Source organism: Neltuma alba, unplaced genomic scaffold (assembly GCF_004799145.2).
Source record: "Neltuma alba isolate B1F8T4 unplaced genomic scaffold, ASM479914v2 tig00012280_pilon, whole genome shotgun sequence".
NCBI classification, from domain to species: Eukaryota; Viridiplantae; Streptophyta; class Magnoliopsida; order Fabales; family Fabaceae; genus Neltuma; species Neltuma alba.
Genome location: NW_021636801.1, coordinates 224285 through 236032, shown reverse-complemented (window position 1 = coordinate 236032; position 11748 = coordinate 224285). Strand labels below are relative to the sequence as shown.

At 35.6% G+C, this 11748-nt stretch overlaps 2 protein-coding genes across 2 annotated transcripts; both read left to right on the top strand.

Moving 5' to 3' along the window:
* The first annotated feature begins 129 nt into the window (after nt 1–129).
* Nucleotides 130–4315, top strand: LOC114725807 (uncharacterized). Its single transcript, XM_028912374.1, has 5 exons — nt 130–940; nt 1897–1990; nt 2665–2702; nt 2815–2950; nt 3666–4315. Exons 1-5 carry the CDS (start codon nt 602–604, stop codon nt 4076–4078), a joined length of 1020 nt encoding a protein of 339 aa, XP_028768207.1. The 5' UTR covers nt 130–601; the 3' UTR covers nt 4079–4315.
* A 2940-nt stretch (nt 4316–7255) lies between these two features.
* LOC114725793 (aluminum-activated malate transporter 4-like) lies at nt 7256–10742 on the top strand. The gene is made up of 6 exons (XM_028912357.1): nt 7256–7433; nt 7587–7724; nt 7939–8208; nt 8311–8447; nt 8662–8808; nt 10188–10742. The coding sequence occupies exons 1-6, from the start codon at nt 7265–7267 to the stop codon at nt 10740–10742; spliced, it is 1416 nt and encodes a 471-aa protein (XP_028768190.1). The 5' UTR covers nt 7256–7264.
* Nucleotides 10743–11748: the final 1006 nt, after the last annotated feature.

Sequence of the window (11748 nt, the reverse complement as noted above, 5' to 3'; positions counted from 1 at the left end):
TTCTAGTGATATCCTTTTCTGAGGAGACACAGGCAATCTGAGAAAGGGTATGGAGCAGAAATCCTAGTTGACATATGAATACACTCAGAAAAAATAACTGCAACAGGATCAAAACCCTGAAATATGTGAGAAATTTCCAGGAATGAGTTGAGTTCCACAAATTGGTCTTCAATGGAAGATATCTACTTCAGACCATATCAAACCAATCTTTAACCATCTTTTTACTATCGTATAGTAATGAAATGGAGAAGCAAAGAACAGAGGATGTCCAGCTAGAAGAAGTCATTAATTCCCAGAAGGAAAGGAAAGAGAGCAACGATGGTTCTAGTAATGATATCACTCACGAAACCTCTCTTTGGAACGCAAGAAAATGGGCTGGAAAATTCCGTTCTCTTTCCTTCCAAGAGCGAGCACCGTTTCCGAAAGACACAGGATATGGAAAACGACGACGTCGTCTGTCGCTTCTTCAATATGCCCTCGCCTGAAACCTAGAATTACAAAAATGGCATTCTTTTTGCCTAATTATCTCCACTGGGTGCTCAGAACCAAACCGCGCCTCGCAACGCCTGAGCTCCTCTGCTCTGAAGTGAAGTAGACGACGATGACCACAATGACGTCGTCCCGAACTTTGCTCTGTAGCAGCTATGCCTTGCTTTCATCCAAGCCCTGTACTGCAAAATGTTCACTTTATCTTCCTCAATTGCGTGGGTCTAGACCTCTTCGCAACACCTTGAGTTCGTGTAGAAAACCACTCATTCCAAAAATGGAAGATGTCAGATTGAGGACCCTTTCGTGCCACGCTACACGCCGCAAACCTACAGTATCAACCGCCTCTTCAGGCGAGGAGGGCGATGACAACACAAGAAGAGTACTTCAAATAGTGTTGTGGATCGCTGAGGGTATCTACATTGGCTGGCTTTTCCTGCTTCCTTTTGCCCCTGTATGTAGTACCCTTTTTCAATGCTTGCCTCCCCTTCTTGATTATTTGGTTTAGAAACTTGGCTTTATTCGTTCGAATTTTGGTAGTGAACTTGTGATTGAGAGGCAGCTAAAAAATATGTATGCGAACTGTATCGGCTAGCTCTCACTGCCTTATCAATGTCCGTTATTTGTTTCATTTTAAGTGGAAGTTTTCAGTTTTGGAGTGTTCTCTTTAGCACTTCTGGAGCCGCAGCCTTTTCATTATTTCACCTTTTGGATGTTAATGGATTTGTTCATAAGGAAAACCTGATCCACAGATGGCCCCTGGCGCTTTGCTCTACTCAGCATCGAAGAACAGAATGTTGAGATTTGCTTTATCTTTGAATTTTTCTTCCTTTTGTTGGAAAGCCACTTTTAGAGACCAGCAGCTTTCAAATTATATTTGGATAACATTTGATCTTTGAACCAAGTGAAAAGCACCCTCGAAAACCACATTTTCATCTGGTGGAATTTTCTTCACATCTTTTGATTTGCTTGCTGGATGCATTGATAAAACAACTGGGGTCTTTACTTGACAACTTTAAGCTTTAGGGGTGAAATAGTACTGGATATTACTTAAACTCCTGAGATGAGTAATGCTTGATAATCTAAAGGAAGCATAGAGACCCAACTAGTCTTGCTAACCACCGGAAGATGAAAATGGTCATCTTTGGATCACTGAAAGAAAGTGACACCTTTATTTTGTGTGATATTGCGTCTTCCTATGTTATATGATCATTACCTAAGTTGCCTATATGGCTTTGTGAGAAAACTTCTCCCTTACTCTCTTATCTTGTGTCGGCAATCCGTATGATATACGATACCTTGACTTTGTATTCAATGCGTTTTGACTTTTGATATTTGATACCACAGAGATTGATTTGACTTTATCTTTTTTGGAAACTAATCTTAAATCTTAAATTTCACTTGTAACAGGGAGATCCTGTATGGGCCATCAGTAAAGACACAATAAACTCTCTCGTGGGCCTTTCACTCAACTTCTTTTTCATATTGCCTTTATTGAACTTTGGTACGTTGACCATGTTTTTAAGTGCTTCAACCTAATACAGATTGATTGCTCTTGCTTTCATCTTAGAGAATCCTGAGCCGTATTGAATCTATGAACCTTCCATTGTCATTTAAGGATGATAAATACTCAACAATTAATTTACTCCTTATTTCTGGTCACACGACTTCCTGCCATAATTGTATAATTATATTTGTGAATGGATTGGTTCTGTTTTGCTATCTTCAAATGAGGAGATGTTCTTATTTTCTTTTCTTTTTGGTTTGTAGAGATGGCAACTAGAGAATTTCTATGATTCTGGCATAGTGTGCATATCAAATGTTACTTTTGTTCCTTTGTCAATTTAAATTAAAAATATGATGTTCTTGGGTGCTTAAATGAAGCAAGATCAACAAGTACATGGTAAGCTTTTCTCTTGCTTACGGAAAGGGTCCTCCTTTCTCTTTCCTCTCTCTCTTAGCAGGCCCTTTTGGTTAAGGGAGGATTGCTTCAGTATAGCCACGGTTTTTTAATAGAAAATAGTAATGCGCATGCACATATTATATATATAGAAGACCTAAGTTTTTGTAGAATTATTTGTTATGTATTCTGTTTACTGTATGGGGTTTCCAAAGAAAGAATGTTATGGTCATTCTTACATTATAGTGACTTCTGCAATAAAATTTTTGGCAGAGTAGTTGGCGTTCATGTGCTGGAGGCTCCAGTTCTTCATCCTGTAAGCATCGCTGAACAGAGTTAATAATCTGATTCGTAGCCAATAGAGCACACTCAATTTGATTTGAAGATCATTTTTCTTTTCCTGATGTTGCCAAGTTTTGTTGTTTCAGATGTCTGAAGGACTATTCAACTTTGTCATCGGGTGGACATTCATGTTTGCCCCTCTGCTGTTCACAGATCGTAAGAGAAATAGATACAAAGGATCTCTCGATGTACTGTGGGGCCTGCAGATGTTCCTGACAAACAGTATGTTCCATTCTATTTTCTTTTCTTAACTAGTCGATTCCCCATGTAGTAAGATACAAAATTTGAAAAATGAGTTTTATTTATTTATTTATTTTTTTTTGGTGAAGGAAAAATGAGTTTTATTATTCATAGCTTGTAAGTAATGCGACTTGCGATAGTTTTCTATAATCTACAGTGATACATTGATATATCGATTTAGTGGTAGCATCCAGTTTCATCTATTTCAAACATTTAACAAAAGCGGTTGATAGGCACTAGCATTATACTTTCTTTCTCAGTGCAGTGTTTCTTTTTCACTTCCTGGGTTTGGCCATACATATAATTAAATTGCTTTATGAATCACCCAAGTTTCTTTTTATGGAGAGAGCAACATTTTTCAAAACAAAAATATTAGCATGGCGTCTTGGGTTACTTTTAACCTTATTGAAAGATCTAACAGGAATGAGAGATTGTTGGTACACACATTTTACAGGATTTCCAAAAATATTAACCCACTTGCATTTAAAAGCTTGTGGGGGGCGTCTTTTCTGGCATTTGCATACGATTCTTTTGACAAGGTTCCATCACATGTGCTTTTCAAATAATTTTACAGCATCGTCTTAACATCATCATCGTCTTACTGCAATCACTTACACATGAAAATTTTCCTTTTTCCTTCATATATTACTAAATTACATTACATATTATTATAGTTGTGTATTTTTCCTTATGCCAGCATTTTTGATACCATATATGGCTATCCGATTGAATGATGCTGATGATGATGATATTCAAAGCAAACGCTCACAGTTAGGCACCGTAATGACCAACGGCGCTCCAATTGTGGGAATCATTGGTGGGGCTGCATGTCTTCTATCTCTATGGTGGGCTTTATTTGGTAGAATGGATGCAAATTTTGGAGGCCTAGCAGAGAGATGGGATTTCTTGTTGGATTATCTTGGATCAGAAAGGTTGGCTTATGCATTCATATGGGATATATTCCTGTACATCATCTTCCAGCCATGGTTGATTGGGGAGAATCTCCAAAATGTCCAGGAAACCAAGGTTTTTGCTGTTAAGTACCTTAGCTATGTCCCTGTGGTTGGCTTAATTGTTTATCTTCTTTGCTTGGATCAAGAAGCAGTATGATCTACTGGAAACTTCTTAGATAGAACCGGTTTACAAGTTGTAAGTAAACAAAGTCATTCATGAAGAAATATGTAAGCTTGCCAAACTCATTACATACTAAAGGTTTATGCTTGATTGACTTGGTTTACTTACTTCTTACAATGCGATTTTACTCAATAATGTCTGTGGTTCAGGATGTTTATGCTGCAAAGATATACATTTATATGGATATATATACAACTATATTTACATTCAAAATTTTCTGTACTCCTTTTGTTATTAACTTTCTTATTTGCAATTTTCTGTTTTTAAGTCAAAGGTTGTGTATATTTATACTTGGCACATGCATACTTTTCACCATGTTAGAAATAAGTGAGAGATCAAAAAATTCTGATATTGGTATGAACAAGATTTGAAGAACTTTTGAGACCGAAACGTATTACATTTTAAGTTGTATGTTATGTTGGATGAAAGAGTAATGTGCATGTAGAATCTAATGTTAATTCATTAATGTGGCAGAAACCATGTCAGTCCCTTCATAAACCAAAATGTGTGCATGCTTAAGCATATTTAATTAGTTTATATTAATAAGAGTATGCATTAATTAAAATTTCTTTGCCATTATTTTATCGTTGAATCTAATGTCGAGCATTAATGTTCATAATGCTCATAAATGTCAGAAACTAATGTAAACTTAATGCCTCTGCATAAAGGAGAATTTGTATCAACTTGATGATGATGCATGGTTGGTGTTTCTCCTTGCTCTCTGCAATATCCATCCTCAAATTTGGGAGCCTGTAAAATTGAATCCAAATGAATGAAACAGATAGTTAAGAACCCTAGTAATCGGAACATTTCATAGTAATTTTTTCTGCCTGTACAAAATGCCATTGACTTTTCAAGCCGGAACATCAGAAAAATGTTGGGATCGTAGGAAACTTGGTCTGAAATTTGGGATTTGATGTGAGAATTTTAAGGATGAAATATTATATCAAGTGAGCTGCATATTTTGCAATATGGATGACTGCATCTGTGATGTTTACAGAAATAAATCTATACAGGAAATTGAAAAATATGAAGGAAAGGATATAAATAATTAAATATGATGACAGGGCTTGAATATGACATTACTCTCCTTCTAAATATTGTTAATCATAAACAGATCCTATCCAACTTTCTGAGCACATTTGTCAACAAGCTAATATTGTTCCTTAAGTTTGCTGATGGTATTATTTTTTGTTTATCGTGCGTGTGCGTGTGTAGATATTTAAAGGGAAAATCGCCAAAAAAAAAAAACTTTAGAAATTGAAAAATTGTGTAGATATTTAAATTCTGAAACGTCCAATTATGTTTTTTTTTTTACCAGTCAATTGGTCATAAAAGTCAAACTTGAATTGGTTTTTAGTGCAAAACATGTACGATGAGGAATAGAAGCAACCAAACTACCACATCTGATGAATTTATAAACATTATTTTTTCTCTATCTGGGGTGATGCATTTGAAGGATGAACAAGCTGAAAACAACGTACCGTACTCCCACGTGGAGACATAATTTATGAGAAAGGCACCTGTGTTTTCCCCTAACTTAATTAATAATGTCATAGAAAAGAGGAATATCTCTAATCTCATTATATATACTCTTCCGGTTCTTAATATAAGACCTATTTGATTAATTTGATTAGATTAAGAAAGTTAGGTAAGTTAGTTAATTATAAGAAAAGTGACACATTTTTCCTAAAACACTATAATCATCTTTCTTAATATCCCTTCTCCCTCTTCTACTTGATTATGATTGACAGAGGATCCATAATGATAATTTAGAAAAAATTGATAAATATGAGAAATGTGTCTTATATTTAGGATCAAAACCAACCCAAGAATTGGGTCCTATATTAAAAATCAAAAGAGTATAAATTTAGTTAATAGTAGATTGTCTCAGTGACAGTGTCACTTGTTATTTGGAGGATGTCCCAAATCCTCCAAACTTAACCTTAATATTATTACATTTGTGTGCAAAGAATGCTCACTAAATTGAATGTCAAATTTATCAAGAATATTTGAGTTTTGGGAAAATATCGGAACGCATATTTTATACTACCTCCGGTCCTAATTATAAGACCCAGTTGACTAATTTGAGGAGATTAAGGAAAGAAGTTAAGTTAGTTATTTGTAATAAATAAGTGTTGTCTTTCCTAAAATATCCTTACTAATCAACTATATTGGTTAGAATTACAATTATTAGAAGGGCTACTTTGAAAAAAATGCATAAATATGAGAGACAAAGTGGATTGGAGTCTTATATTTAGGACCAAAATAAAAGTCAAACAGGATCTTACATTAAGGACCGAAGGTAGTAAGTCTTTATTGCTAACTTTACAACCTTTCTGGCTTAGTTGCTGAGGATTTTTTTTTTTGCCTCCCAACGAGTTTTTAAGAATAATCTATATCTCACAAATTTCATTTCTTAGAAAAATTGGCCAGAGAAGTTGCTTCTTATTACTAATTTTGCAACTTTTCATACTCAATTTTCAATAATTTTTTCATTTGATCTGTAAGACAAAATATGTCTTTTATTTATGTCTAAAACAATGTTTTTCCCCCCTTAAATTTATACTCCTAAATGCTATGAGAGTTCTTATTTGAATCTCTTATTTTCCGCGTCAATTCACGATGTTGCTAACTGTCAATGGTTGCCAAATTCCGTCTCATTTTTCCATAAGGAAGGGGAAAAAATTGGATTAATGAATCTAAGAGTCAAAAGTCAAAATTTGATTCCTCCAAATATATAGGATGTACATGTATGTGGCGGGTTTTCTCCTTCCCCGCCATTCAAGTCTACCCACACAGACCTTCTTGTTCTTTCGTGCTCATTCAACGTATTCCCTCTTCTTCAATCTCGTTGTAGCATCTGAACACGTTCCTAGAAGGCAAGAACTCAAAACATTTTAATATTCTAGTTCATTGCTGTCTTCAAATGTACATATATTCGATCATGTAAAGAATTCTATTCATAAATTTACGTTGTTCTAGGTTCGAGAAATGGCATCGAAATTTGGATTACTGGGGCAAAGTTTTATGGAGAGGAGCAGAGAGAGGTTGCTTCCTAAGAGCAATCACTCCGATTTGGAGCACTGTAACAGGGCCAAATGCTTGGGTTTCCGCTTGCTTTCTGATCGGGTTGCTCAGATATATCGCAAATTATATAAGATGGGTCACTCCGATCCCCGAAAGGTGTTGTTTGCCATGAAAGCTGGGTTATCCTTAGCTCTCGTGTCGCTAGCTGTATATATTCAGGATCATTCTCCCTTTAACAAGCTTACGCGGTACTCAGTTTGGGCCATTCTCACGGTCGTTGTGGTTTTTGAATTCAGCGTTGGTAATGGTTATAAAGTTATGTTCATTTTGAAAAAGGAAGCATTGAGAGATGCGAGAGACATTTCACATTGGTTCTGTTGTTTTAATTTCTCAAGTTCAATTAAGGTTCTGATTAGTGTTTTTTTTTTTTTGGCCTTTCCTTCTTTTCCTGTAGGTGCAACCCTTACCAAAGGATTTAATCGTGCTTTAGGAACATTCTCTGCAGGAGGGCTTGCTCTGGGTATTGCACGATTATCCGTATTAGCTGGAAGTTATAATGAGCTTGTTATCACAGTCAATCTGTTCATAGCAGGTTAACGTTTATTTTTGAACTAGTTATAGAGAGGTTGTGTGATATTAGTCAATCTGGCGGCTTGCTCAGGCCTTTATATTTTGAATTTACCGCCTGTGCTTGGGGAAAGATAATTGATTGCACTTGCTTTTATTCCTTGGTTTTGTCATGCCTTTACTTTAGTACAGAAAATTTCTAATTTTTATGCTTGTACTGCTATTTTGGTGGTTTGCAGGGTTTTTTATAACCTATGTCAAACAGTACCCTGCAATGAAGTCATACGAATATGGATTTCGTGTTTTTTTGTTGACGTTTTGCATTGTACTGATATCTGGGAGAAGGACATCAGAATTCTTTTTCACAGCTGCGTCCAGATTAGTTTTTATTGCTCTAGGTGCTGGCATAAGTCTTTTTGTAAATATTTTAATATGCCCCATCTGGTCCGGGGAGGATCTGCACAAATTGGTGGTAAAACATTTCAATGGTGTTGCTAAGTCTTTAGAAGGTTCGATCAAACTTCCAGATACCTCACCTCTTAATACTTGGTTTATGTAATTCGCGTGTTTCCACTGCCGAACATGGCTAATATCTGTACTACTTTCTCTAGGTTGTGTAAATGGTTACCTGCAATGTTTTGAGTACGAGAGGATCCCTTCAAAAATTCTTATTCATCAAGCCTCTGATGACCCTCTTTACAGTGGTTATAGGTCAGCAGTACAATCGGCAAGTCAAGAGGAGTCTCTGGTATTTATTCGAGCTATACATTAATTACACCTAAAGGCTTGTCACTTGCACTAAAATTGCTTAAACTACTTATAAGGACTCACTATGATTAATCCTCTAATTACTCGACATGGGACTATCATACATATAGTAGTATTATTATCTTACAATTCTGATATCCTATTGAGACGTTGAAACTACTATTTAATTCAACAATTTCATCTTACTCTTGAAGTTAGAATTTGCGTTATGGGAACCACCTCACGGCCCATACAAAACGTTCAGCTATCCTTGGAGAAATTATGTGCAACTCAGTGGAGCTTTAAGGCATTGTGCTCTCATGGTCATGGCAATGCATGGGTGCATACTTTCAGAAATACAGGTAAAACCATAAGTTGATATTTTTTCGTATTCTATCTGGTAAAGGAAAAAACTAATTGTCATTATTGTTGTTCATTCTATACTTCTTGCGTTTTGTCTTTTATTGGCAGAGAACTTAAATATCTGAACTTTCAATTTCACTATCCGTTGTGAATAAAATCCAACTTCATCTGCCATATAAGCACTGTCATAAATTGCCATTTCAAAATGATCCTTATAATGCATTCTTTCAATTGCTGCAAGATAAAAATACACTTGGCAATAAATAAGTTACTGCCATGTTCTGCTGTATTGTGGTGGATATGGGGCACTAGTTGTTGATCTTGTTCAAACAAATGGAGTGCGAAGAAAAACATTAGAAAACTCCTAAGCCATGTGAACTTGCTGGACTTTATAAGTTCATGATTTCTTTGTTCTGTCCCGTGCAAAAAGCATGACGGTTAAGATAGTGTTTGATGATGAGATTAACATTTGCTTGAAACAACTTAATCAATGTCAGTTATACCTTGCCTGGGACTCTCCTTTACAAGACCACATAGATCCCGTTTGGTATAAAACATTAAAAATAAGGATAAGGATTGGGATTATGATTAAAAAAAATATGTTAAAAGAGTGTTTAGTACGAGTGATTGTTTATTACTTGGAATTAGACAAATCCATATATGTGGGATTGGGAAATACTATGGGGGGATGTGGTATTCTCCAATCCCACTTACATGGGATTGCGATCTCATGTAACAAGAAATTACACATACTAGATACTCTTTAATGGTTTTTCTCAATCTTAATCTCAATCTTTACCCTTTATTTTCAATTTCATATGTAAAAATTAGAAGCTAGAGTCTAAGGAACAGGGAAATTGCTCTATTTGAACACTTAGTCATTTATTGGGATTATGATTGAAAAAATATGTTAAAAGAGTGTTTATAGTATGAGTGATTGTTTATTACTTGAGATTAGACAAATCCATGTATGTGGGATTGAGAAATACCATGGGGAGATGCGGTATTCTCTAATCCTACTTACATGGGATTGTCTAATCCCACGTAACAAGAAATTACCCATACTAAACACTCTTTAATGGTTTTTCTCAATCTTAATCTCAATCCTTACCCTTTATTTTCAATGTCATAGGTAAAAATTAGAAGCCAGAGTCTAAGGAACTGGGAATTGCTCTAATTGAACACTTCTTAATCATTTTCAATAGTAAAAAAACTCGGTTGTACTCTCTGCACACAAAGTAAATGTGAAAACTCAGAAAGACCAACAGTTTTGAACTGCTTTTTTTTTTTCCTTGTTTTTTTTTTGGGTCGACTGCTGCAGAAAATTATGAAGATACATGTTTACAAGGCTCCCTTCTAATTTATTCAATAAATTCAGGCAGCGCCTGAAAAGAGGCAAGTTTTTCGCGAAGAGCTTCAAAAGGTTGGGATTGAAGGAACAAAAGTACTACGTTTACTTGGAAACAAAGTTCAAAAGATGGAAAAGCTGAGGGGGAGAAGCATACTGTTTGAAGTGCACGAGGCAGCCAAGCAATTGCAAATAAAGATCGATCAAAAATCATTCCTTCTAGTCAATTCAAAGAGCTGGGCAGCTGCAAAACATCCCAATGAATTAGAACAAACTGAGAATTTGGTGCAGGATAACATGCCACCACAAAGTGAGGCAAGGGATAGTTCAGAAGACTCTTGCATCCGGAAATGGAGTTCTGTGGGTAATGTCGGGAAAATGGGATCATGGCCTTTTCTACCATTTGATGCAGATGCCATGAATGTGATGGATGAGCAAAATTCTGAGGTATATGAAAGCGCGAGCTCCTTGTCTTTAGCAACATTTGCTTCACTTTTAATTGAGTTCGTTGCAAGGCTTCAGAATCTTGTAGATGAGTTTGAAGAATTGAGTGAGAAAGCAAACTTCAAAGATTCCTCAGGCTAGCCAGAGTAAGTAAGCAGGTGGTTAGATTTTGAGCACGAGTGTACAAACGCTTTTGTTTAATTTCAAAAAAAATGTCCTGCTCATTAGGTCAGTACATAACAATTCAATACTGACTCACAATTTATAAATGATAAAATTCAAATGCAGATTTTAGGTATTTGCCTTGTTCTTTGATAGAGTAGGAGTGTTTTGATTGGCTAGCTTACAGTTTTTATTAGTGTTTGCGTAAGCTACACGAGAGTAAAACATTTCTGTATTGGGTATAGTTATGACAAGGCTTTCTGGAATAAAACTCATTATTTTCATTCTGATACGAGAGGATTAGAATGTTGGATTCCATGCAATGACTTTGTTTTCCTTATATAAATACCCCTTGGGGCGCCAGCATCTATTTTTCCCCCCCAGCGAAGTAGGAATTCACATAAGATGATTGAAGATATCTCCATAGAGTACATTGCATGCATGATGTATTATTACATTTAACAAATTTCAAATGTCTGACATGAAGAGTTCAAGTTATCTTCTTAATAGGCGAGGCACTCTTTTGTAAATGATAAACCAAAAAAACCCCCCATGTTTCTATCTTACAAGGAGCTATTATGAGCACAGTTCTGTTATTATCTTTCTTTCTTTTTTTTTTTTTAAATTTTACTAAATTAGAAAAACTTGGTTGTCTTATTAGTTCTTTTAATTGCAAGTAATAATGAGGAAGTCCAATTATAAATCTGCTGCAAGCTACTATTTTAATCCCACGTTACTGCAATGTATGTATTATTTCTCTTTTTAATCAAAAGATTCTGGATGCTCTAGGGGCTTAAAAGCCCAGGATCACTGAAATAGAGGTAGTGAAGGGAGATTAATTATGCTGCACGATTTGATCAAAGTACTAAAAACCAGACCGGCTTTTGAATTGGTTGAGATAGTGGGTCAAGGGTTCGTGAGTCGGGTCGGTGTCAAACCGGGATAAAACCGGTGAAAAATAAAAAAATAAAAATTAATTTAAATT

Excerpts from the sequence above, each read along its gene's own strand:
- LOC114725793 (XM_028912357.1), top strand. The coding sequence starts at position 7,265 with ATGGGTCACTCCGATCCCCGAAAGGTGTTGTTTGCCATGAAAGCTGGG. Across the intron at positions 7,725-7,938 it reads AGTCAATCTGTTCATAGCAG|GGTTTTTTATAACCTATGTC; the intron begins GTTAACGTTTAT and ends GGTGGTTTGCAG. Across the intron at positions 8,209-8,310 it reads TGTTGCTAAGTCTTTAGAAG|GTTGTGTAAATGGTTACCTG; the intron begins GTTCGATCAAAC and ends TACTTTCTCTAG.
- LOC114725807 (XM_028912374.1), top strand. The coding sequence starts at position 602 with ATGACCACAATGACGTCGTCCCGAACTTTGCTCTGTAGCAGCTATGCC. Across the intron at positions 1,991-2,664 it reads ATTGCCTTTATTGAACTTTG|TTGGCGTTCATGTGCTGGAG; the intron begins GTACGTTGACCA and ends TTGGCAGAGTAG. Across the intron at positions 2,951-3,665 it reads GCAGATGTTCCTGACAAACA|CATTTTTGATACCATATATG; the intron begins GTATGTTCCATT and ends TCCTTATGCCAG.